Source organism: Plecotus auritus, assembly GCF_963455305.1.
Source record: "Plecotus auritus genome assembly, chromosome: 4".
Lineage (NCBI taxonomy): Eukaryota > Metazoa > Chordata > Mammalia > Chiroptera > Vespertilionidae > Plecotus > Plecotus auritus.
In genome coordinates this window covers 74,173,618-74,197,978 of record NC_137775.1, presented here as the reverse complement: position 1 = coordinate 74,197,978, position 24,361 = coordinate 74,173,618, and the positions used below count along the sequence as shown (strand labels likewise).

The 24,361-nt window shown below is 35.3% G+C and overlaps 1 protein-coding gene across 1 annotated transcript in view; it reads right to left on the bottom strand.

Annotated features, from left to right (window-relative positions):
- Positions 1 to 20,979, bottom strand: part of EYS (eyes shut homolog) — a gene marked incomplete at both ends in the record, with an annotated part of 1,444,019 nt that extends 1,423,040 nt beyond the window's left edge. The window contains 4 exon segments of the mRNA XM_080665107.1: positions 18,592 to 18,705; positions 20,227 to 20,269; positions 20,273 to 20,620; positions 20,623 to 20,979. Coding sequence (XP_080521233.1) covers positions 18,592 to 18,705; positions 20,227 to 20,269; positions 20,273 to 20,620; positions 20,623 to 20,979 — 862 coding nt within the window.
- Between the last annotated feature and the right edge of the window lie 3,382 nt (positions 20,980 to 24,361).

The following is a 24,361-nucleotide window of genomic DNA, read 5'->3' as shown; positions in this document are numbered from 1 at the left end:
GACCGGAGCAGAGTTAAGACTGATGGGCCAGTTACAGAAGATAACTAGGACAGAATGTCTATGACACCTACCAATGGAAAAACTGGTAGAACAAGTATTGGTGATAAGTATTGTTAATTAGGACCTCCCCCTAAGACACTTTTTCCTCCTCTAGATCATCTCCAGTCATGCAGGTCAGATTTCCCTCCCTAACCTTTTCTCCCCTGGCATGTAGCTAGTCATGCAGTAGACACCCCTTCCATCCCCCCTCAGAGAAGAACAGGGGGGATGGAGAAAAGCCCCATCTGACTTCCATACAAGGACAGAAGGCATAGGGACAGGCCTCTATAGGTCAACACAAAGAAGAAAGCATTTAACTGCCCTCCAAGGGGTTAAAAAGAATTCCAGCTCACATCCTAGGGCTGCTCTTTGACCCACCAGCTCAAAACTTTCTTTCTAGTGTATTTTTCTTTGCTTGCTGAATAAATCTTCTCTTGGTGTGTTTGGGTCATGGCTCTGAATTCTTTTCCCAGCCAGAACTCAAGAACTGAGTTCTTCTTTTCACCATTTACAAAAGCATTTTTAATTCAATGGCATCCTTCCTGATATATATTTCAATTATTCCTAAAATATTGAAGTGTTTTCAATGTAATATATGTATTACATATATATGGTAAATTTATACATATACATATACATATACATATACTAGAGGCCTGATGCACGAAATTTGTGCAAGAGTAGGCTTTCCTTCCCTCAGCTGCCAGCACCAGCTTCCCTCTGCCACCCAGGACCCCAGCAGCAAGCTAACCTACTGGATGGAGCATATGCCCCCTGGTGGTTAATGCGTATCATATCGGCTGGTCATATCATATCATTTGGTCAACCAAACAGTTGGACACTTAGCATATTAGGCATATATATATATATATATATATATATATATATATATTCTCCTTTGACTTTACATTATTATTAAATATTTAGGTCAATACATTCAGGAATAGAACTAAAAAACAAAATACATATATATTTTTATCAGTCACATAAACTTTGTGGAAAATTAAAATATGTTATTTTTTTAGAAACCATTCTTTTTAATTTCTATTTCTTTAGAATATTGATTTTGCATTTCACAAGATAGGGAGAGCATTTTTCCATTAACACTTGTGACTAGTACACAGAAGAAGAAAAAGAAATTAGTTGAAATAAGCCTGAAGAATTCAAACCTCAACAAATATCTCACTATCCTCAAAGAACTTTCTTTCTCAGCTATACATAGCCACCTCTTCTACCAAGCATCTGTTGAGGAAATGATGTAAGCAAACTTCCAAAGATTTTAAATCCCTAACTTTGGCCTAAATTTAGAAATTGCCAGATTGTACTGTGACTTAAAATCATATCAAAGAAAAATACACACACTTTTTCCATTTGGCATTTAAAATTTTACTTGTGGATTTTTAGAATTATATATGTTAGAGATTGGATATAAAATAGCACTTTCTCAGGAAATGTGTGTTTTTAGAAGACTATGATAATACCATCTTTTGTTAAAAGTACCTCCTATAAAGGATTAGTAACAAGCAACAGAAGAGTCTATGCCAGTGACTTAAATGCTATCTCCAACTGAGAATTAAGAAATAAAAAAAAAAATCTGTTAATATAATTAATCTTTAAAAACCTTTCTCAACCATAACTTGCTGTGGTTCATAGAAATTATTAAATTCATGAAAGTATTAAGAGCTTCCTTTTCTGTAATGAATGCAAATGGAAGTACAATGGCAGTTATTACATAGTATTGTTTTAATGATTACATGTAAATAATGTATAAAATATGGTTACCAAAATGCCCAGCATACATTAATAACAGCTGACATTTTTATTATTATTTAATCTACATGAATTTAATATATTGGACTGGTTTTAAAATTGATGAAGCTTAATGTCCTTGAAACAACCTATATAATCTTAATATGCATTCCAAAATTTTTGCATTAACAACAATATTCATTTATTTATTTATTTTTAAATATATTTTATTGATATTTTACAGAGAGGAAGGGAGAGGGATAGAGAGCTAGAAACATCGATGAGAGAGAAACATCGATCAGCCGCCTCCTGCACACCTCCCACTGGGGATGTGCCCGCAACCAAGGTACATGCCCTTGACCGGAATCGAACCCGGGACCCTTCAGTCCGCAGGCCGACGCTCTATCCACTGAGCCAAACCAGTTTCAGCACAACAATATTCATTTAAATATTAGATGTTAATATAGGTTAACATTATGTTAGCCAGTCCAGTGTCACAAAAATAATTTGAAATTTGGAAGCAACCGAGTTAATATAAAGACTGATGTTATATATTAGCATAATAAAAGAGAGTGAATCATAAAACTCTAGCATCTGAAGTGTCATCCACATGAATGTAAGGTTATTAAGTGTGCTGCCATGAAGGGAATTTGTTACCTAGATACTAAATTAATGTTGGAAGATGGTGTATATACTATGCTATTCTGAAAGCAAAGGCTGGAGATATAAAAAATATAGCATACAAGTTTTGCAGAAGCTAGAAATGTTAGAAACACTGTTATAAGTTGAACTAGAAGCCCAGCATGCGAAATCATGCAGCCCCGCCCACCCGTGCGCGCCCCACCACGCTTGCAGTCCCACCCATCCATGCCGGTCTTTGGTCATTACAGCGTTAGGTCCACAGGCCTTTTATAATATAATTAGGAGAAGAAGAAAATTTATAGTTCTTAGATCTTAGACAACTTGTTTAGCATATCACAAACAGCTTTTCACTAACTCCTGCTTTGATATCATTATAATTTATGTTGAAGTCTACTATGATTTGGAAAAATCATTAACTCCAAAATGGAAAAATTCAAGAGAGGATCCCCTTATCACCAAAGCCTGGAAAATTAGAAAGAAATATATTCCTGACTAAGAACCAAAATGTTATGGAAAATAGAAGCTGAATTTTTTTTCTTCTACTTTAAATCAGTTGTTGTTGCTTGGTATTTTGCTCTTAATGGAAATCATGTAATTATACACATTAATATTATATTTTAATAAGATATTTATGATATTTTAACCTCAAAATAGAGTGGTAGTGTTATGTCACTTAAGGAACTTAGAATGTCTAAGTTCCCTACAATTTTACCGATAAATTAAATGCAATCAGAAACTAAAGATATGACCTAAGTGATAGCAGAGATTTGGTCAGATTTTGATATTTTATACTGTTAATCTTTCTATAGATGCTTTCTTTAAATGTAGCTGATTGCATTTATTCACCATATATCTCGTCTTCTTATTATTCAATTACTAAATAAGTAGTACATTATTGACCCAAAACCTAATATTATACTGCCAATTTTCACAATTGAAGGTAACCAGAGACATACTGGAATATGTCTTTGCTTAATTATTCCTTAAAAACAAAATCCCAGAGTTGGACAATCTTTAGAAAGAAGTAGTGCACCAGTATGGAGATGCTATACAATTTTATTATTTTTTGAAATCTAAATGTAATCTAGGTCTAATAAACATAATAACCTGGAAAATATAGATATGTTTAGGAGATCCACATATATTCTTGAAGATATTGTATTACAGTGATTGTAAAAAATGAGATTTTAAAAATGTTTTACAAATTTTAATTTCTAGACCTAATATGAACAAGTTCTATCATTAAAATTTCAGAAACATGTATTTTTATAGGAAAGTTTGTGGAACTTATTTTGAATTTTAAAAAATTTAGTACAAATGCTTGTAAATTTTAATAAGCTTTTGAATAATATACCTTGAATATTTTGAAGATCACTTCTTTGATAAATCTTTCACCAATTATTTGAAATTCACTAATGTGTAACACTCATTATTTATAATAATAAAAGCATAATATGCTAATTAGACTGGACAGTCGAATGATCTTCCGGACATCATCCAGACATCCTTCTGGACAAAGCTGTGGTGGCAGGGGCTGAGGGAGAGGCAGTTAGGGGTGATCAGGCAGGTAGGCGACTGGTTAGGGGCAATCAGGCATGGAGGTGAGCAGTTAGGGGTGATCAGGCAGGCAGGCAGAATCCGTTAGGGACAATGAGGCAGGCAGCAGAGTGGTTAGAGGTAATCAGGCAGGCAGGTGAGCAGTTAGGAGCATCAGGCAGGCAGGCAAGTGGTTAGGAGCCAGCGGTCCTGGATTGCGAGAGGGTGCAGGCTGGGCTGAGGGCCCAACCGTCCCCCCCCACCCCCCCAGTGCACAAATTCCATCCACCGGGCCTCTAGTATAGTACATAAATGAAATATAAATTATCTTATTTATATAAACATGTGATTTCAGTTATAGGAAAGACCTACAGAAAGATACAGTCCAGAAGAAAGAAAGTCAAACACTACAGAATTCATTTTACTGCCCTACAGAGAAATCATTCTATTTCATTAACTGATTGATTTGTCATTTTTTCACTTAAAATTTATTATTTTTTCCTATATAATTCCAAGATTGACTCTTATATATGCTGTCCTTTATAATAGTATCTCCCTCCTAGTATTCTGCTTTTATCTTGTATTTCTTCTCTTGTATGTCTAACAATCAAAATAAATGTCCTTGGGCCCAAACTCCTATGGGCCCTAGGCTATTTTTGGATAAATAGTGGCAAGGGCTTATTAAACAAAACAATTTCTTTTCATCAGTAGTTTACCTACAATAAGCACAATAATTGACTGAAATACAATTCTCTTAGAAATTAAAATACATATCAAATAATAAATAAAACTTGGCTAAATGCAAATATTATATTAGACTATGGGTGAGAAGAATTCAGATCAGAATGTTATTATCCTAAATAGACACATAAAAATAAATAAAACTAAAGTAAAAGAGGTGAGGAATTATGTAGTTAAAAAATAATAAAAGTTGATTAATATCATGCTGGATGTGTACTTTCTGTGCAGAAGATAAAAATTATTTGCTGCATGGATATGGGGTGAGTAATGCTTTAGGAAAGACAGGTTAAACACACACACACAAAAAATGAGTTTTCAGAAAAGCAGCAGCAATCAGAGAGGTTCCTGTTTAAGCACCTAAAAGAGAAGGCAGATTAGTATTGAGAGTACTGTTGAGTCTGAAGACCACAGATGTATTCGTAAAGCCATACAAAATGTTGGGATTTCCTCCAATAGTGCTCAGTAACCTTGAAAGGAGGCAGAGAAAACACATGTTCTGCATAATGCAAGCATAACTATATGCATCATAGCACGTAATGGAAGTGTGACACCTGTTTTTTAATTAGTTATGGAAGAACAAAAACATTTTGCAAGAGGAAACTGACAATAAAATAGTGCCTTCTAGATGCTAGGAACTGTATTTGTATTTTACATACAAGATTCTAACGTACACTTCAATATAACGTTGCTTTTATTTTTTCTCAACTACTGCATATGAAAAAAACTTAGCTTCAGAAAATTTAACAAAGAGTCTTGGTCAAGAGTAATAAATGGCAGATATAAGATCATATCTAAGTCCTTAAACACACACACACACACACACACACACACACACACACACATATATATATATATATATATTTTTTTTTTTTTCCCCGATGAAAATAAATAGTCTCTTCAGGAGAATGTTTCTCTTTTTAAACTTGGCTCAAAAATTGCAATGTAGAATGATTCAGAAAGTGAGAAATTAAAGGGATAACAGTATTTCAGGATAATTACAAGATTCTTGGCATCTTTGTGGGTGTGAGTTGCTACAATGAAATGATGGCACTATTCCTTGGAATTAAGGAAGTCAAAGAAATTGAAGTAAGATTACAAAACGGTGATGACAGAAAAATTATAAACTAGGTGCCGGTTATATCAATTAATTATGAGGAACCAAGAAGACTAAAAGTACTAACAAATCTGATACAAGATGTCATGAAACTCAAAGAAGGAGGAGATTTTGAGACATATGGCTAAAGTAATAGTTTGCTAAATGCAATTGTTGGCTAACAGGAAGCAAGAATGGCCTTGTGGTGCATGTCTCATCATAGGATGAGTAGCTTTTGCAAAGCACTTTGCAGAAGAAAAAGCTTGAGACTCAATTAGGGTTCATAATATGAAGTATTTTTTAAAGTGTTTTTCTGTAGATAATCAAAAATGGTTGCAGCAATATTTCTCACTGAACAGAGTCTTCTAGAACACCCCCCCTTCAATCTGAATGACATTTTACAACAATATCAACAAACAGAATATAGAAAGACTTATTTGGTGTCACTTCTGAGGCTAAGATGAGAACAGCTTACTCTTCTCTTTGGAGGCTTGATGTGGAATCTTATACTATTTTGTGGAAACTATTGTCATTCAGAGAGGGTACATGTAAGTGTTATAGCTAATAACATCCACTAACATCTCAACTAAGAGCCTTGTGTTTTTTCTAAGGATGGGAAGAACACAGGTAAAAGGCATAGTGAAGGAAATACGCTTGTAATTATGGACCAGAAAACAAGAAGTTCAAGCTGTTGATAAAAGTAAGATTTTTTTATCAGACTGAAGTGTTTATCAACATTAAAAAGAAATGTTGCCCAGAAGGAACAATATCTTATCTTGGAAGAAGTAAGGACCTCCCAGTCAGGAACTGTATATCTTACTTTTACAATTGTGAATACACTAAGCACAGAGTTTATTCCTGTATAATTATTTATTATTATTTTCCAGATGAACAACTGTAAACCTACTGTTGCGTCACTGTGCTTATCTATCATCTATATATCTATCTATCATTGATCTATCTATCTTACTTAATGATTATTGTATTTATTTCCTAATAAGGTAGTTGTAAGCATTGGATACCATCTGCATAGGGAAACATTGTACAAACTTCAAAACATTCCACAATTATAATTATAACTTATTGAGTTTTGGTCACAAAAAACAAACTATTCCAGGCTGTATTAAAATGCCACCTCCTTTCAGTTTGTCGATGTTAGACTCATTCTCTGCCATTGGTCTTCTTTATATATACCCTGTAGAACAATGAGTATACTTATTGAAAATGTTTCAAAATTCTAAAATATGCTTTAGAAAACTCAAGACTATATGGTGAAATTTATGCATAATGCTATATTATCAAAATTATATAAGGGATAAATATATTTATTTAAAAATAAGTTTACATTTCATTGATACTATGTAGCCAGATAGTGAATTTTGTATGAGCAAATGTGGAAAATAGTAAGGCAAATTTTTAAATTTAATATATCATATTTGATTCAAATTTTATTGGTGTATGCAAATAAATAGTTAAACGGCATATGTTGTTATAGTGCACTAAAAGTTTTAGACTTGTTTTATAAATTTGAGTATTCCCAGAACTCCCAAATATTATCTCTTCCTTAAGTAATTTAATGTATTCAAGTATCATGTCCTAGACTCATAATAATAAGTAACTATGGAATATCATATAATTGATTACATGGATTCTGTAAGCTAAAGGTGGTGTTTGCTCTGCAGTTCTCAGCATAGTAAGTGGAATTCTTCATTATACAAATATTCTGCCATTAAAGTAATGACCTAAGGAACAGTTTTTTTCAGGGGAAAGTATTAGGATTGCTATTTTGTAGCAGCAATTGATCCCCAAGAAGCAGCCATGATGATATTAGAAAAACTTCAGTTATTTGCAACCCTGTACCTGAAGGGAAATCGCAGTCCTTAAACACAAAATGGTAGTCTCATCTGCCATGATCAAACTGTTTACATTCCTCTTTTATAAAAAAATGTCTTTACTGATTTTAGATAGAGAGGAAGGGAGAGGAAGAGAGAGAGAAACATTGATTAGCTGCCTCCTGCACAGCCCCTACTGGGGATCAAACCTGCAACCAGGGTATGTGACCTGACCAGGAATCAAACTGGTAACCTCTTGGTGCACAGAATGGCACTCCAACCAACTGAGCCACATGGGCCAGGGCTGTTTTCATTCTTTTGAAACAGAATTAACTCCATGAAAGTGCTCTTTAAAAGGTCTCTGTTCAAGTATATCTAGTATATCAAAGATGGTCATCAATGTTGATCTTCCATAGTTAGGTAGATCTATTGCACCACTAGAATAAAATCTAATGCATAAATGACAGAAAAACAAATTTCAGTTGATCCTTGAACAACATGGGTTTGAACTGAGTGGTTGCTCTTATACACAATTTTTAAAAATTAATATGTACTATTTTAAATATATGTTCTCTTCTTTATGATTGTCTTAATATTTCTGTTCTCTAACTTCGTTATAAGAATATAGTATGTAATAAATATAACATACACAATATGTGCTGACTGTTTATGTTATTGGCAGGGCTGCCAGTCAACAGGAGGCTATTAGTACTTAAGTTTTGGAGGGGGGGGTCAAAAGTCATATGCAGTTTTAGCTAGGCTTTCTTTTCAAATTCACTTAATTGATATATCATTAAAATTTACATTATAATTTAATTTATTATCTCATTACTTATAAAGGTATTCTTTGAATTAATGAAGAATTCCATTGAATTGCGACACAATTTTGTATCAAAATGTATTAATCATTTGCAAATATTTGTCTTGAATATAGAAATGCTCATCTACCTTAGGCCTTTTCTAAAACTGATTTGAAGCTATACAACACGAAGTTGATAGAGGTGTTAATGTAAGCCTGTCCATAGTTAAGTAGGTTTTAAAAACCTGAAATTTTTTTATCACTATATTCAAATTAGCATATTAAAGAAGTCAGGTATGATCATATCTATTGAAAGGATGTTTATAATGATACTTGAGTAATTCTTGCATTGGGAGTTGCTAGCCAACATGTGAAACCATAAAGTCGTTGACTATCAAAGACAAAATAGAATTTAAAAAATTATCTATAGGATAAAGGTACAACATTTGGTAATTTCAACTTCCTAAATTTTCACTTTCAATTTTTTTTCTCTAAGTAAAATTTGAAGCTATATGTTCCTTATCTTAAAAAAATATGTTCATGACGTTTCCCCATAAAACATATTTCAAAGTCCCAAGATGAAGTAATTAGAGTGTCTGCGATGAATTCTATAAATTGTCACACCTGTTCACTTGAACAAAGCATGAAAACATGCAGACTTTAACAGATTTCTAGGACTCATTAAAAGACTTACAATGCACCAGCAGAGATTACTTAATATAGAAAACAACACATCAGTCATTTTCAGGCAGACATCAAGTGATTTTTAAGTCACTGAAACTGCTGAGGTAGAAGTGGAAAATTATTACAATTGCATAGACAGTATCATTGCAATGTATAGAATATTTGTGGCAAATGATAGCCAATTCAGAATTCTACAAAGGAAGACTGCATTCAATATCACAGGACTAAAAGTAGCTATTACATGTTTTTCACTTTAAAAGCAAAGCAATCATGCAATTTTCATAACTGTTATGAAAATTTAACACATTATCAGTCAAAGTTAAGTGGATATCATATTATTCACATGACCATTTGTTCCAAGACTCTATCTTTCATTTTTAAGAGGTGGTGTGTTTCTTTCAATATTACGTCCAATGTCCCAATAAATCACATAACCGAAACTATGATTCTTTTCTTTCTATATATGGCATACAGAGTGTACAAAATTCAAATATAAACGTGTGACTCCTAAATTGAAAAAAGATTGCTTCATACCTATTCCAGAGTATGTCTGTCAGAAGAGAATCACAATAATTTGAAATTCCTTTAAGATTAAGAACAGCCCCTATCTCTGATTTTCTTGATTATAAAACACTTATTCATTACCTTATATTTGCTACAGAATGGAGCTATAAGTTTGACTAGATAATAGGCCTTGCTGTCAAGGACACTATATCAGCAGGCAGAGTAAAGGAAGTGAATTTTGGAGAAGGGAAAGATAGGAAGACTTCATTCTAGAGAAGGAAAAAATGATGAGCAGCAACAGAAAATGTGAATGTGTTCATAACAGAATCACTAGAATTGTTTAGAGAAATATTAAAAAATAAGTTCATAAAAGTAGGTAGAAGACAATTGTATAAACACATGAATGCTAGAAAAATAAATAGACTGGATTTGACTCTATTTGTTAAACAGAATAAATAAACATTAGATGAAGGGTCGTTATGTCAGACAAGCAAAAGTAACAACAGCTAAAATAATTGAATGCTTACTATATATCTGCCATTTTTACTATGTAGTAACCATGGATTGTTTCATTTAATCCTCATAAAAATCCATGAGATGAGTATTTATAATTCTCAAAATTTTATAAATCAGGAAATTAAAATTTAGAGAGCTTAAATAATATTCTAAAGGCCATAGAGCCAGGGAGATGTAGAGATGGTCTTGGAACACAAGTCTGCTTAACTTTAATGCAATGCTATTATTAACCACACCCCTGCTGTATTTATCATCTTATTCATTCTGCAGAGCAAGCAGGGAAGTTGTGCCATATTTCCTTCATAATATAGGTGATGTAACTGAAGATTAGATGACTAAAATTAGTCTATGACTACTGCAGAATCTATTAACCAAACTCACATAACTCTCATGTTCATACTTCTACTATGTAACATTAGAAAAGGGAAAGTATTTGGAGTGTTTTGGGAAAGTAATATTTACAAAGGCATATTTAGAAAATTAAGTTGGTCATACTAGGCAAAATTATTTGGGCAAGACATCATATTATTTGTTATAGCTATTCAATTGTCTCTCCTCAAATGTTCAACATTTTCACAGTGCTCTATTTACTGAAGCTGCCTCATTTATAGTTGTTTCCTATTAAAATAATTACTATAATATATAAAGTGAATAAATTAATATCTATGCCTAATTATGCATATTTGATGCTTTATATTACATGTATCCACCTGCAAGACCCTGTTTAGGTTGCATCTTAGTGTTATATTACTGTAGATCATTCTGAGCATAGAACTACAGATCCCACCAATGCTGATAATGATCATAGTGACCAAATGAGGCCTGACAATGTAAAAATAGTAACAATCCAGAGTCAAATACATAAATTCCTTCCTAGCTGCTATACATCGCTAAATGTATTAGATTAACTTGTTTAACTATTTGCCATAATTTTATTTAATCGTCACCCAAGGATATTTTTTCCATTGATTTTTTAGAGAAAATGGAAGGGAGGGAGAGAGACACAGAGAGAGAAACATTGATGTGAGAGAGACACATCAATTGGTTGCCTCCCATATGCCCCGAGGGTAGGACCAAGCCCACAACCAAAGTAGTAGCCTTGAACCCATGGCCCTTTAGTCCATAGGCCGCCACTCTAACCACTGAGCAAATGGGCTAGGGCTGTCATAATTTTAAGTACAAATTTTATAAATGCTAAGCCTTAAAGTTGATTTTACGTGTAGTGTGCCTATTGGCTCATGTAATGCGATTAACTATCCACACTACTTAACAAATTACCCTTATGAGAACAAGGAATAGTTCAATTTTCTAAATGGCAGGGGGTTAGAGCTAGAGTTGAATTGACTGAGATTAATTTTCCAGCCTCAATCAGGATTGAATTTCAAAATAGGATTAAAGTTCAATTATTAAAAATGAAAAAAGTTATATCTGATTTAGCTCCTGCTAGCATTTCTTTCCATGGACAAAATACTATTCTCCTTAAATTCTACCCACTGCTAGAGGTTACAAATTGGAGAAATCAATTTAAATTAAAAAATATTCTGCCTACCCTCTGATTTAAACTGCTAATGAAATGCCTTACAATATTCTTCACTAGTCAGATTGGACCACTTGTTACCTGCCCAATGATACCTGAGGTTATCACATCCTGAAATATAATTATTCCTCCAATGCCATGCTATGGTCTATAAATCATCTTGGGTACAGAGATCCCACCATGCCTTGCAAATGAACCTTCTTGAATCTTAAAACTAAAATTGCTTTTTGTAGCTGTTAGTCCTAAACTAAGACTGAGGAGTTTATTTTTTGACAACCACTTTTCCTATAACAAACTCATATTTTAAAGAGTTTGATAAGAAGTCAGAAACTGATCATATATAGAATGAGAATGTTAATGATTGAATGAATTACTAAAAAATACATTATTTTTTTGCAATAAACCTTGTGAAATTATAGAATCAGAGTAAATCACTTTATAATGGATACGTAAAATTTACATAATGTTTTCAATTTTGGAATTACAGTATTAGATTAAATTTTAATTCTTAATTTTACTTTTATTATGACTGAGATTGAACTCATGGTTAATTGTTCTTATTTATACTCCTTCTTAATATTGAGGTGTCTTAAAAATCTCGAATAGGTTTTTTCTAAAGGCTCAATAGTTTCCAAATTGGATTGGTATATCTACACCTTAATTCTTCGCAGTCTTGATATAAATTTGCAATATATTATTAAACTGTTTCTAGCATAATAGCTGTAAATTCCCAAAGACAATGAGTTCCAAATTTCTCAGTTTTAAGTGAAACTCAACAGCAAAGTAAATTTGAATAAAGGCTAATTTATGTAGTCACTGTTTGACAAAGCACTAGAAATATAACGTTTTCAGATTTTTAATATGACTTTTTAAAATATAATCTCAACTTATGAATCATGTTTCATGTATCATCATCCTAATATATGAAAACCCGTAATGACCGAAGGCTTGACTGGACGCCACGCTGCACAAGCAGCAGGTTCCAGTGGGTGGGGGCTGGCCAGTGGGCTGAACTGCTGACCTCTCGGGAGAGAAAGGCGGGGCTGATAAGCGGCTACCACAGGTACTAGCGAGACCCTGAGAGAGAGAGAGAAGCAGGGTCTGATCAGACCAGTCCACCTCTCTGCTGTGTCCCTGGGAATCCCTGGGCCACTCCTTGGCCTCGAGCAGGCACGCCTGACCCATCAACGTAATGGCATTACCAACTCTCCTGGAGAAGTTAGTGAAACTTAAAAAGCAGCAGCTCTGAAGATTATAAATTGTGCACTGAGAACGCCATAGGCTGTGGAGGGCTGCACAGTCCACGGCTCTTGAATCACTGGTAGCAGCCTCCTGCGTCAACTGGTCCCTCCTGGCTCCTGCCCCCACCTGCCTCTGCCAGGGGCTCGGGCCAGACTCTGGGAGCTTCCTTGAAGGCTCTCACCTAACACCTCACTTTCCAGTCCAGCCCACCAGCGCCCTCAGCAAGCCAACCTACCAGAGCATCTGCCCCTGGTGGTCATGTGCATCATAGCAACTGGTTGAGCAGTCGAACTCCCAGCAGAACTCCCAGTCCAGGGGACACTTTGCATATTAGGCTTTTATTATACAGGACTAGAGGCCCCGTGCATGAAAATTCATGCACTCAGGGAGGTCCTTCAGCCCTGCCTGTGCCCTCTTACAGTCTGGGGGGCCTCAGGGGATATCTGACTAATGCCTTAGGCCCATTCCTCAGAGGGAGCGGGCCTAAGCTGCAATCTGGCCTCCCGCTGTGGGAGGCAACTAGGCAGGCCACTGGTCACTGCCGCCCCCTGATCGCTGTCCCCTCTCTCTGCCCACTGGCATGTGCCTTGCCTGGCCTGGTGCCGCCTGCTCACTGGCCTTGCCCCCCACTGACCAGTTGTTCCACTGTTCGATAGATTTGCATATTATGCTTTTATTATGTAGGATGGTTGTTTTCACCCTATCATAGCAGAGCTGTGTTATTGCAATTGAAACCATAAAGTTCAGAAAGTTTAAAATATTTACTATCTAACCCTTTCCAGAAGAAAAGTATACAAGCCCTCGGTATGAATATACAACTGTTTACATATTTTATTATATGCTGATGTTTATTTTTTTAATAATGCTCCATTTATTGGATTTACTTTATTTCTATTTACTGGATCTTTCTTTTTTAATTTACCTTTATTGTTAAAAGTATCAGAGATGTGCCCCTTTCCCCATTGACCCCTTCCACTTTACCCTCACCCCCAGGCTTTCACCACACTATTGTCTGTGTCCTGCATATGAGTTCTTTGGGTGATATCTCCCCCACAATCCCCTCCCAACTTTTTACTTCATAATAGATATTTAATATATTATAAGATCAAAAGAAACAATTTACAGTTTAATAAAAGTATTTCATATTTATGTTTTCCTATAAATTTGATAATGAATACATAGTTTGTCCCTAAACCATGTTACTATTCATGATTGACCACAGTGTATTAGTGATTTATACTAGTACATGTACTGGCCCCATAGCTAGAATAAGTTCTCATACAGTTAAAATTTGCCACACTACTAGTGAAATCAGAGGCTTCAAATAGATAATCAATTAATTTAAATAGTGGTTTGATTATTCCATCCAATTCATTGGGAAAAAAATAAAGCTTTACTAAAGTGTATTCTGTTGAAGGCAAGATATCTGACCTTAGAAATGCTATTGAAAATTTAGTAAAAATGTTTAAAAATAGTTATTGTTGTTTTAAAATTATGTATTTTATTAAGTATATTCTAATATATATTGTTTTAATTAAGTTGAGAAAAGGATGGAAAAATGTACTTGTAATTTATGAATTATACACATATAATTCATATTGTAAATCCAAAATAGTTGTGATATTCAGACAATTGGATTAGAATCTCTAGCTGAAAAATTCACAGATAACTTTAAATATTTACAAGTCAGCACACTAATTTTTTTTGTGACAAACTGATATTGAAAAAAAAAGTTACATATCAAAATGTGTTTTCTCTCACTATTGTCCACATTTAGATTTTAGTGATGTTTAAACTTCTGAGGAATGACTGAAAATAAACCGAAGTATTTTAGGAATGTTTTGACATGTTAGTGGAAGAATCCTTCAAATGTTGGTTACATCTTGTTTAAAGTCAGTGATGAGCATTTAATTAAAAAATAACATTAAACACAAAAAATTAGTTTTTGAAAGTGTGAGTTGTACTTATTTTTTTAAAGCATTAAAAAGCATTAAAGTTTATTTCTGCACAATGCAATGAAGACACTTAACAAATTCAATAAGTTCAAAAGTATACAAGTTTATAAACACTACTAGTGGCCTAGTGCATGAAATTCATGCACATTAAAAGGGAATTAATTAGAAGAAATATTTCACTATTGCTATTTGCCCTTTCTCTATAATAGAAGTGTCAGAGATGAAAGAAAATTAGAAAAATGTATATGAAAATCTCCCTCCTATCAGAGTCTGGGACGCACCATGGGACCTAGAGTTAAGTCCCCGCCGACAACCCACAGGTGATTTGAAAATGCAGGAGACCCAGACCCGGCCGGCCCCACCCCTGTCAAGCCCCTCAGGGTAGGGGGCGCAGCCTCAGGTTCCCCGGTCTGGTGCTGGGTGGGGGGGCACAGCCTCAGGTCTCCCGGCCCGGCACCGAGTGGGGGGTGCAGTCTCAGGTCCCCCGTCAAGCCCTGCCAGGTGGGGGGCACAGTCTCAGGCCCTCCAGCCCAGCACCGAGGCAGGGGGCATGGCCTGAGGTTCCCTGGCCTGGCACTGGGATAGGGGAGCACTGCCTGAGGTCCTCCATCAAGCCCCGCCAGGCAGAGGGTGTGGCCTGAGATCCCCTGTCAAGCCCCATGGGGCAGAGGGCGTGGCCTGAGGTCCCTCACCCTGGCCAGGCATCATGCAGCCTCAGGTCCCTGGCTGTTTGGTCATGATGTTATGGCATCCCAGCTAATTTACATATTCCTCTATTATATAGATAGATAACTGCTTTGAAATAGCTGGATATGTGGGAAACACTATTTAAAGGGAGCACCTATATTTCATGGATAGATTGATGTGCTAGAACAAAATGGAATTAAATTGAAAAGGTCTATAACTCTGTATCACCTAAGTTTGGCCAACACTCAGTACTCAAAGGGATTATATATTTAGAGATTTGTTTTGTGAGGATTATTTTTGAAAACATGTGTCAAATAAAATAATTCTGAATAGAACAAAAATATGGATCTGATGTAAATATATGATCTATGTATTTTATACAAAAAAATAGAATTGAGGATACTTTCCATTTAGCAGATTTTCCCAAGAGATGAACAGAAACCTCAATATGTGTACAGTGACATTTTTTTCAATTAAGAATGGCATAATTAGGAAAAGAGTTGAAAGCAATAAATTTAAACTTATTAATAATAAATACAATCTTGAACAAGGTATAGATGATTTTATGAAAAATTAAAATGATAAAACCATACGAAAAAAATATTCAATCTTCAGAAAAAAATAGTACTAGAGATAACTATGACTAAACTTAGTTCCTGTTGAATTATTTTTTAATGTTCAGATAATCAATATAAAATATGTTCAAAAATTTCCCTTTGATTTACAGATATCAAATTGCAATCATTTTCTTTGGAAATAATTTTATTTAAAATAATCTTGTATAAACTATCTTCTTTGTCTGCTTATTTAATGAAATGAAATTGCCAATCAATAAATGTTTCAAATATTATGTAATTATAACTGAGACAGGTCAGTAAGCCAAAACAAGTGGGACAGGGAAACTCAGACAGATAGCTGAACAAACTGGCACAACAATTTACTGCAGGTACAGAATGCCTAAGAAGGGGCAAAGCTAGGCAAACAAGGACCTCGCCCCCCGGGGAACCTTCCCACCCCTAGCATATTGCTGCTCATGTGGTTTAGACCCCTGACCTTTCTTCCCTAGAGATAACATCTAAGCCTCAATTGTATTTCAGCCCAGTCCCAGACAAGCAATGCCATTGCTGACCTCAGAACCAGCTGCCTTGACTAATCACTACCTGCCCTCAAGCCCACCAATCAGGGTAGACCACGACCGGAAAAGAGCACACCAGCAAAGCCTACGAATATTCTATTGAGACCTTCCCAGGGGACCTCCCCTAAGATTCCTGCCTGAAAGAGAGAAATAAATATCCTCAACACAAATGGTGCAGTATGTGCCCTCTCTCAGGAGCACACCTGCACAATTCCCCTTCCCTGTTATTCTAAGGAACCTCATGAGACTTGCATCCAGTGGAGTGGTGGGCAGTGACAGAGTGTCCTAAGCCAAACCCCTGAACCTGTCTCCAAGGTCCCCTTTATTCTCTGATTTCTCAGTGAGCTAAAGCAGCCCAGCCTAGGCACTCCTGTTGCTTCTTCCATGCTAAGCTCTTCCTTGGTTCACTGTCCTGAGTATGCTTTTACTGCAGCCAATAAGTCATTGCTTGCTTTGCTGTATTTTGTTTTGACTGAAATCTTTCCTTCAAAGAGACAAGAACCAAGGTCTCATCCTCTCAGCAATAATATAAATGCTTTTAGCTACCTCTTTTGCTCAAGAATGCTATTATTTGAAAGGCAATTACATGGTTCCCATATGTATGCAGCATATGGTAAGAGACTGTAAAACATCTTTCATCTCATAGCATACCTTAAGGAAACAAAAGACTTGAAGGAAAAAAGACCAGAAAAGATTTATTTGAAGATAATTGGTATTCCTTTTTTTTTAAGGTTTCATCTTTTTTTTTTAATTCTGTTATCAATTGACATTCAGTATCATTTTATAACAGTGTTAGGTGTACAGCATACTAGTTAGAAAATTATATAATTCACAAACTAATTTCCCCAATAATTCTAGTACTCACTTGGCTCCATACATAGTTATGACTATATTATTGACTACATTGCTTATACTGTTCTTTACATCCCCATGATTATTCTGTAGCTGCTAAATTGTACTTCTGAAATCCCTTAACTTTTTTCAATCAGCTCCCTAGCCCCCTCTGATCTGGCAACCCTCAGTTTATTTACTGTATCCATGATCCTATTTCAACTTTGTTTGCTTATTTTGTTTTAGATCCCACATATAAGAGGAGTTCTTACTGCCTTCATTGTTACCAATCCCTCTTACTATGAGGAATGGCTGATGTACTCTACCAAAAATTTCAAATCTCTTTCAACCTAATTAGGTAGAAGGACCTCCAAGAGAAACACTGAAATATTACTATTCCCTGTCGTTTGGGAGACAATCATCTTCTGTTTCACACAAAAGAAATATTTAAATATCTAATTGTGGCTAAAGATACCACTGCCTAAAGAAAGTTTGAAGTGGGACAGATACACTGATAGTGAGGTATATTTCCCAGAAAATGGAAAACTGTAGAAGAGTTCAAATATATAGGCAATGATTTAAATACATTTTCATTGTTAAAACATTTAACCAAAGTTAAGAAACTACTGGCTTAAACAATGATTTCATTTTACATCTTTAAATTCATTTGAGAAGAAATAAAACATGCTTATCCTTCATAAAAAGGGATTTGTCTGTAATATGTTACATAAGGAAATAAATTAATTATAATTATGCAAGTTATCTGCAAAATGTGCACTATTTCTAAAAATATTTTAGTTCTTAAGAACAAATATACTTTATCATGATTTAAAAATATGTCAGCTGTTTTCCAAATTCTTTCTATATTGTGGAATATTTAGCAGGATAATCAGTTATTTGTTAACCAAATAGATTTATTAAACTTATTTCTAAAAAAATGTCAGAATATAGAGACTCTAAAATTGTATTTTTCAGTAATAAATGAAACATTTTAAATTTAATTTGAAATTAAAAGGACAAATTTAATATTATTTACATGTGTAAGTGTATATATATGTGCATTTTCTACCTGAAAATGGTTCATCACATTTACAAATGAAACTATTTGCAGCAATATTGCTACAATTTCCATGGAAACAGCTACATGGTTGACATTGGCCAATTATTTCTGAACAATTTAGGCCTGCAAAAATGAAAGAAAATCAACTTTTAAATTAAATTAATAGATTTACATTTTATATAGTTAATTATAGTAAATGATTTTTCCAAAATTCTTTAATATTATAAAAAGTTTGACAAAATGTAATTCTAATTAAGAAACAGTGCTGCACATGATGTATTTAAATTGAAACAATTTCCATAAGTTTTATATCAGTTTTTTCATCATCTGATCCTTGCTACAATATTCAAATATTTTTCTGATTGTTGATATGTGACCTTTAGTTAATTTTCATGATAATTTGAATTTGTTAATCATGTTTTGACAGCAGATAATACACATAAATACAGAGTTCTTCAACAAACACTGATAGAATTGCAGTAGTAACTTAAAAAAATGACACATTGTGTCTTAAACATACCACCTAATCAAGGTAATGATTCTAAAGCAGAAAAATGGGGTAAAATTATACCATCTAAAGAGGAACCAGGGCATAAAGATTTAGTTAAGCAAATGCATAAGCTGTAGAGATCTGCTGTACAACATTGCACTATTGTCAACAATAATATGTTATGCACTTAAAAATTTAAGAGGGTAGCCCGATTGGTATGGTTCAGTGGTTGAGCATCACCTATGAAACAAGAGGTCAAAGTCTGATTCCAGGTCAGGGCACATGCCCGGGTTGCCGGGTTGATCCCTAGTGGAGGGCATGCAGGAGGCAGAAAATCAATGATTCTCTGTTATCATTGATGTTTCTATCTCTCCCTTCCTCTCTAAAATCAATAAAAATATTTTTAAAAAGTTTAAGAGGGTATATCTAATATTGTTGTTTCCACAGTAAAAGAAAATATTTAAAAAAATCTAAATTATGGGGGTAGGGGGAAGAGTGTTTGGATTCTCAAAAGCTACACACAAAATTCTAAATCCTAGGCTTTCTTGCCTTTGCTGTTATATCAAGTTTGTCAAATTCCACTTACATAAACTATCATGGTCTTACTATATCACATACCATAACCTTGCATACAATATTTTTCAATGTAGTTAATCATCTCATAATATCCTTCACAGAAGAATGTGCCTAGAATATTTCAGTGCATGGCAAGTGGATAAATGTTACTGCAAAACAGTTATATACAATTTGACAAAATACCCCCAATTCTAATTTAATTCTTAATTTAAATTTTTAGCAGTTTTTGCCATGATCAATGATGCTTTTCAAATTCTTTGTAAACTCTGACATCTCCTTCCTTCATTCTCCTTCAAACAACTTCCAACAAAATGAAATATAATTAAATATAAATGTGTGCCAAAATATTCCCACATATAAAAACAAAATTAACAGTAGAATGTTTGTAGGTCATGTCCTTTCGACCTTAGTGGGTGTAATGAGCTAAATTGTTATACCCCCTCCATTTGTTGAAATCCTAATTCCAAGGCTACATAATTTGACAATATTTGAAGGTAGGATTTTTGTAAGTAGTAGTTTATGAATTCACTTTATTTTCATATTTTAATAGAATTATGTTATTTATAAAGTAATCTTACCTGAAAATGGTGGGGGACAGATACATTCATATTCTTGCTCATTTCATTTTTCTCTTTTATTAATGCAACTGCCATTATTTTTACAGGGTTTATAAGAACATGCATCAAATTCCTGGCAGTATTTTCCAGAAAATGGAGATTCGCAATGACAGTTGTATGTCTTGCTCCAAATTTCAGTAAGACATTTACCATGCCCAGAGCAATATTCTGAATTCAGATATTCCTGGCAGAACTGCTCTTTCACTGTCACATTTACTCGAAGTCCCAGTTGACAAAGCGATGGACCACTTGCCATTACTGTAATAAAATAATGTGTCCCAACAGTCAGCCACTGAGAGTTAACAGTGTGCATTCCTTTTAGCTTGCAACCAAAAAGTAACTGCTCTTCAGCTGTGTGGCATTGTGCAGACAGTCAATGAAGGATGCTTCAGAAACATTCATCAAATTTAGTTCTGGAGAGTGAAGAGATGGTTCAGAAGAAATTACAAGGATGTCTCCTAATTGAATTTGCAAAGGGCAAATCTGGGGGACAGCTTGATTGCCTGAAGTACTCATTTTAGTATTTATGTCCTCAAACCAGCAATCTCCATAGGCGCCCATGCAAATGTTTTCTGTTAGTGTCCAATTCACCACATATGATGAGGGTTGTGCATGCCATTCTTCCACCAATTGCCATTTACATGTTGTTTTTCCATTTGTAAACATGCAGTGAAGAACCAGCAGGCTCAGAAGCATAACTGATTTGTTAGTCATTATAGGAAGTTGTATTTTACAGTCTATCATGAAAATGTCATAAATGATTGCTCAACATGGGCTTTCAATGTTGCTAGACATTTCTAAGCAGAGATTTTGTTCAGGGATTCCGGGGAACTGGCTCTTTGGTTTTCTTTACTATTCCCAAAGTGCAGGTGAACTGAATGACTGGATATTGATTAAGAAACAGGAGGTTCGTTCTGCTGTTTTAAATAACCCTTCAAACAGAAAAACATACATTGTTATTGAGTGTTTTCCTAAATTACTTAATGATACAAAAATTTCTTTGCTGTTTTCAGAAAAACTGTGTCATTAGCAGATAGGCATCTTTTCTGTGAAACAGGCCAGAAAAATTTGTGGTTGTTATGTTGTATCTCATCCTTCCCTATATAATCACCTGATTCTGAAAAGGTTTGATATCACTGTCATTGAACCAGCAACTTACTATAGTCTTTTATAACAAGCTTGAACGTAACTGGAACACAGCAATAGTCAACATCTTTAATGGATAGATGTGATTTTCTTCAGATATAAGTATCCCTCTCTGATCAGTTTTAGGAATAAAAAAACACTTTAAAAGACATAAAATAAGAATTAAATGATTTAAATATAATGTTCATGTAATATTTTTATACAAATATAAGCCCTAAGATACCTGTTGGTGACAAATCATGTTCTTCTAATGGTAATCCAGGAGATAGAAGCTCTCGCATACATAATGGACACATAGAATATTCTATTGTACAAATGAGTAAACTTAGAATGAGTTTTTAACTTCTGCAGGAACGGTGGAAGCATGGCAGAAAGTGTAAAATGGTGTGATGGAAGGATGATAAATAGAGGTAGTGTGGCAGTAATGTTCTCTTTCATCACTCACCAGAGGTGTGAAAAGAGGGATCAGGCGATCAGTTCTATGGGAAGACATCTCAACTCCCAGAAAGAAGGCAATCTGATTTAATGTACTGTCCCAATTAAAATATAGTAACTACTACATACTGAAGTTTTCCACAGTGCAAACCGCTACTCTATTTGATTAACAAATACACTATAAATCTTACAACAAAACTCAAATTCAGAGAAGAAAGCAAATGGTATAACAGAAATATATGCTCTTTGTATCTCAATTATGTTATTTATTCATTTTATGTTTGTAGGCCACTTGAGCTTTAATTTGCTCCACTTTTCTACAGGTAAGAATGCATTAATATATTAATTTAAAGAAATTGATATAGAAGTATTGAATTGACAAGGTAGTAGTGAAGATTGAATTAGATTATTTAAATATATATGTTATTCAATAAATGGTAGCTTTTATTATCCAATTTCACTAAGTAATTAAAATCCAGGTTTATCATTTTCAAAATCACAGCATTTCTAATATACCTTGACTATCAGTTAAATATTATTAAAATAAAAGATTTTATACCATTATAATATGTAATTAATTTGTTAATATGAAATATTTATAAGTCTAATATCTTAATGGCTATTTTAGATCATGTAGAAATTGAATTTATTATAAACTAACCTCTTTGCAAATTCGGTTGTGGATGTTATAAATCTATAAAATATTAATTCACATAAGTAATATATTACCTTCATATGCACACGGAAAATGTTAACTTATAACTTTCTTAGAACCAAAAGTTTTGTATGATCATGTTATTTTGAAATATATTAATCATAAATTCTGGATTTAAATTCATAATCTTGCTAAGATATAAAGAATACTTTAAACAAATCTATTTTATTTAAATATATGTGCATGGCAACATGCTAGGTATTAGGAATTCATCAATGACTGAGTGGAAATAGGCATCAGTGTAAAGAACTGAAAACTTAATGAAGAAGACAGATTATTAGGCAAGTAGCATCACCAATCTATACTAATAAAATGGTAATATGCTAATTAGACCAGACTTCTTCCGGACAACCCTCCGGTTGTCTGGACAGTGGCGGGGCCAAGGCAGAGGCAGTTAGGGGTGATCAGGTCGTCAGGGGAGAGCAGTGGTGGGATTGGGCCTAAACTTCAGTCAGACATCCCCCGAGTGGTCCCAGATTGGAAAGGGTGTAGGCCGGGCTGAGGGACCCCACCCCCATGGATGAATTTCATGCACTGGGCCTCTAGGCCTATCTAATAAAGAGGGAATATGCTAACTGACCATCATGACCTCACAAAGATGGAAGTGCCCACAGCCAATAAGGAGGGAATATGCTAATTGACTGCCACACCCTAAAAGATGGCGGCACCCACAGCCATAAGATGGCGGCGCCCAGTTCCCTCAGCCCCGCTAGGGCAGCAGGCTGGCCGGCCACTCTGCGAGCCTGCCTCCAGAGTCCCCCAGTCCCCTCAGCCCCCCAGCCACCCAGGGCCAGCCTGAGGCACAGGCAAGCCTCGGATGGTGGCTGCCCAGCCGCCCAGGGCCGCCCGAGGATCAGGTAACCAGCGCCAGCTTAGGCTTGCGCTCCCAGCAGTGGCAGCAACAGAGGTGTGATAGGTGCATTGCCTTCCCCTGATCACCGGGTCGCCTCCCGCCCCTGAGAGCTCCTGGACTGTGAGAGGCCAGGCTGAGGGACCCTCCCCTTCCAGTGCATGAATTTTCATGCACCAGGCCTCTAGTTTGTTATAAAAAAGACTAGAGGCCCAGTGCACGAAATTTGTGCATGGGAGGGGGGTCCCTCAGCCTGACCTGCACCCTCTCCAATCCGGGAGCCCTCAGGGGATGTCCTACTGATGGCTTAGACCCAAGTGGGCCTAAGCCACAGTCTGGCCTCCCTCTGCCGGAGGTGACCGGGCTGATCAGGGGAAGGCACCACCCCCATCACCCCGTTGCTGCTGCCACTGCTGGCTGCCGCAACCACCAAGGTATTTTAATCAACATGGACTCCAGTTCCTTCACCACAAAAAAAAAAAAAAAAATGACAACTTTCTTTAGGCATTTTCAAGATGTCTCTTTCATAGGATATGACATTTTTTTCTCTTTTTCCCTTTTTTTATCGTCACCTGAAGATATTTTTCCATTGAATTTAGAGAGTGTGGAAGAAAGAAGGAAAGACAGAAACATCAATGTGAGAGGGACACTTTGATTGCATAAGCCCTGACCTGAGCCCTGGCCAGGGAGGAGCCTATAACCTAGGTACATGCCCTTGACCAGAATTGAACCTGCACCCTGCAGTCAGCAGGCCGAGGCTCTATCCACTGAGTCAAACCGGCTAGGGCAGGATATAACATTTCTTAGCTCCTCCAGCAGCAGACCTTCATTTTTTCCTCCAGGAGAGAGGTGGAAAAACCCTAGATCACCTTCTTGGATTCTTATTACCCAAATTACCAAGAACACTGCAAGTGGCATACAGGGAGCTTAGCCAATAAGCGGTCAGAAAA